Source organism: Vitis riparia, chromosome 14, assembly GCF_004353265.1.
Source record: "Vitis riparia cultivar Riparia Gloire de Montpellier isolate 1030 chromosome 14, EGFV_Vit.rip_1.0, whole genome shotgun sequence".
Lineage (NCBI taxonomy): Eukaryota > Viridiplantae > Streptophyta > Magnoliopsida > Vitales > Vitaceae > Vitis > Vitis riparia.
In genome coordinates, this window is record NC_048444.1 from 8,755,207 (window position 1) to 8,758,962 (window position 3,756).

At 40.9% G+C, this 3,756-nt stretch overlaps 1 protein-coding gene across 1 annotated transcript; it reads right to left on the reverse strand.

Annotated features, from left to right (window-relative positions):
* Positions 1–1,613: 1,613 nt before the first annotated feature.
* LOC117929499 (transcription factor AS1-like) lies at positions 1,614–3,334 on the reverse strand. Its single transcript, XM_034849803.1, has one exon. The coding sequence runs from the start codon at positions 2,980–2,982 to the stop codon at positions 1,828–1,830; it is 1,155 nt and encodes a 384-aa protein (XP_034705694.1). The 5' UTR covers positions 2,983–3,334; the 3' UTR covers positions 1,614–1,827.
* Between the last annotated feature and the right edge of the window lie 422 nt (positions 3,335–3,756).

Genomic DNA, 3,756 nt, shown 5'->3' on the forward strand with positions numbered 1-3,756 from the left:
ATAAATATATTTTATAAAAATTAAAATATTACTATTTTTATAAATTATTTCATTAAAAATATTATTTTAATTATTATATAAATAAAAAATAAGAAAATAAAAATTAAATTAGTTTTTAAAATTAATTTTATATAATTGAGGCAAAACGAAGGAGGATAAGACAATACCCGAACTCATTCTAAGTTAAAATAAAAAATAAAAAAAATCAAACCCATCCCTAACTTATTTAAATTTCAAGCTCGTCTCATTAAGGGTATGATAAGACAAGTACTTGAAAAAACTCACCCCACTATCATCCCTATCTATAAATAGGGATGACAACAAAATAGGTTTGAGAAGGGTTATATTCATCCCAATTAATTTAAATCAATTCTCATCGTCACTAACAAAAAAATTTTAATAGGATAAGATGGTGTGTATGAGAATTAGAATTTCTTATATCTACCCTGCATTTTTTTTTTATTTACTTTAAAATATTAAATTATGTTAAAAATAAATACAATTTACAATTTATTTTATGAAAAATAATATTATATATATTTAAAAGTTAAGAAATTAATTAAGTTAAATTTTTATTTAATATTATATATAATGGTGATAGGATGAACAAGATAAAGTCATACCCCATCCTATGAATGTCAATTTCAAACTCATTTATATTTATCTTAATCTTATTGGTGGTATTGTGATCGGCATCTATGAATGATAAAGTTAAAATGGTTAAATAAATAAACTTTTAAAATATCAATTTGGAATTATGTTGAATTAGCAATTCTTAAATTTTATGTGTGTAATAAAATTTGAATTATTCAACAAATACAAATAAATAATTTAAATTAAACACAAACAAATAAAAATAACGAGTGAAAAAAAATAAAGTGAGTTTTTGCCGTCTACCTATTTTTATTGATTATCACATTTCTAACGAACCTTTGGTTTGATGTCAGATAAAGAAAATGAAAAATGTAATAATTTTGATGAGTGGAGAGGAAAAGTGGTAGATGCAGACAGAAACTTTTTATAAATGGAATGAAATTATGAGAAGAAAGAGGGAGAGAATGGAGGGGATGGGCCCATGTGGGTGCAGATGCGGGTAGAGAGGTGGGGAGTCACGAATCCCAAAGTCCTCTGAACAGTCATTGTCATATAGACGTAGCTTGTAGAAATAGCATCTCTAGCATCTCAGCAACCCCTGCCACCCTTTCCCTCCCTCCCCTTCAATTCTCTCTGTTTTCTTTAATATTCATTTTTTCTTGCAAGGAAAATTTAAATTTTCTCTATTCCCATCAAGATTTTGTTGTAAAAATCAAATAAGGACTGTTTTTAAAAATAGATATTTGCAAAAAAATAGCCAAACAGCCCTAGTGATTGATTTTCATGTGAATAGATATGTTGGCTTGGGAGGCGGAAAATCCAAGACAAGGCAGTTTAATGATGTGATGACGTTGTCCTCCTTTTTCCTCTGTTTTTTTTTTTTCTTTTTCCATTGAAACAGATTGGACAAGACCACCGCACTCTTCCCATCCTTTTGATCATCACAAGTCAGAGCAACGGTCTCTCTCCTCTTCCCGTATCAGCTCTCACCCTCCCAGACCACACCCACCACCCTGATATTCATCTACTTAAAAATCATTCATCGGAAACAAAAAAACACATCAATGTTATTGAAAAATTATGATGCGGAGGGAGGTAGAGGTAGAGGTAGAGGTAGCAGTAGCAGTTGCAGAAGCAGATCATAATTAAACCAACAATCATACATTTAATATGTAAGAAGGGAATGAGGGGTTGAGAGATAATGGACGATGGGGATTGGAAGGGGTTTAGGGTTTAGTGCAAATCTTTTGGTAGGGTGAAGGCCTGAGTGGGAGTGTGGATTCCAATTTTCTCCACAAGCTTTGCCAGCTTCACATGCTTGCTGCACCATGTTTCCATTAGCTTGGCTTCTTTGCTTTCGGCGTCTCTCTGCACTGCAATCAGCTGCTCTCTGTACTCGCTCTCAATCCTCCCCAGATGCGCCATCTCTTCCTCTCTCAGACACCTTATCTTTCCTTCTATCTCCTCCATTTTCTCTCTCCTTTTTCTCGACTTCTCGGACTCCAGTTGTTGCTCTAATCGGCTCAGCCTCCATGTCGCTTCCTTCTTGTGTTGCACCCAGTTCTGCCTTCCTTCCTCTAGCTCTTTGCAGTACTGTATCAGGGTCCCCATTTGTTGGACCGGCATCAGCCGGGACGCCTCTGGATGGACCGGGTCCAGGACGGCCGGTTCCGAGGGGGACAAGGAGAGGCTCACCGAAGGAGAAGGCGTGGAGGAGGAGGAGGATATAGATGACGTCGTTGAACCCATGTTTGTGGCGTTCATCCACGCAGGGAGGACTGGGGAGGGCGTAGTTGAACCCACAGGCACGCCGGCATCCGAGATACCGACGGAGCCGAGAGAGAGCACCGGAGGTGGGTCGGAGAGGGAGAGGTTGGGCATTATGGGCAGAGGAAGAGGCTGAAAGGCTAGCAGCTTGGGCTGAACGTACTTCTCAGCGAAAGTCTCCAAGATGTGGTCGTATTTACCGTGGTCTGGGGAGGAAGCGGAGGCCGCGGCGACGGCGTTGGAGGAGGGGGAGTCAGAGTGGTCGTGGCGGAGATGGGTGGTCTTGTGGAGCTGCTTGAGCTGCTTTTCCTTGAAAACTTCCCACCACTTGCCGAGACGCTTGGCAGTACGGCCGGGGACTTCAGAGGCGATCTTCTTCCACTTGTTGCCGTACTTGGCCTGAAGAGAAATGACCAAGTTCTGCTCCTCTAGGGTGAGAGAACCCTTCTTGATGCCGGGCTTGAGGTAGTTCTTCCAGCGCTCGAGGCAAGACTTGGGGTCGCGGTCAAGGGACTTGCCCATGCGGTGGGAGATGAGGTTCCATTCCTTGGCTCCATACTGCTTCACGTAGGCTCTCAGTAGTGCGTCTTCTTCTGGTTGCCAACGCTGACGCTCCTTCATCTCCAAACCATGTCTGAGTACTCTCCATCTATCACTCCATTCATCATCCTCCTTCCGCCTCTCTCTCTCTCTCTCTCTCTCTCTCTCTCCCTCTGACCTTCTTCTCAAACAATGTTACAAAACTACCCAATAAAAGGAAAAAACCCAAGATTCAGCTGGCTTTAAACGAAAGGAAAGATCTGTGACGACGGTGATGGTGTGTTGGAGCGGGAATCATCGGTGAGAGTGAAGAAGGGATGAGCAATGGAGTCAAGGGGCACAATAACTACTTTTAAATAGAGGGGTGGGAGGTGTGCTGACAGCATTTGTCTTTGTTAAGAGGTAACGCATGGTACGTGAGTGAGTGAAGAACAAGACGAGACAATGACTGTGAGGCACCCTACTTATATAGATATAGCGAAGATACCACTGCGTCACCGCTCACACCCAGACCCCAGCTGTGGGCTGAGTAGACGCTAGACCAAACCCCCCTAAACCTTACACCTTCTATATATTCTCTTTTTACCCTTTTCAGATACATGTTTTTTCACACTGTGTCCTATCAATCAAATTTAAAGTTAAAACAGAGGAAAATCATTAAACCCATGTTTTATTGGTGGAAAAAAAATCACTAAATCAGTATAATTTTGGATTTGAATGGAAAGAGAGAGACAGAGGTGCCTTGTAGAAATGCATGCATGGGCCATGGGTGATGGGGCGCATGATCAGACGAAAGGAGACGTATCGACGCATTTCTTGGATCTGCTGGCGGGTGGTGGGGGGTGGGGCGTGATT

Excerpts from the sequence above, each read along its gene's own strand:
- LOC117929499 (XM_034849803.1), bottom strand. The coding sequence starts at position 2,982 with ATGAAGGAGCGTCAGCGTTGGCAACCAGAAGAAGACGCACTACTGAGA.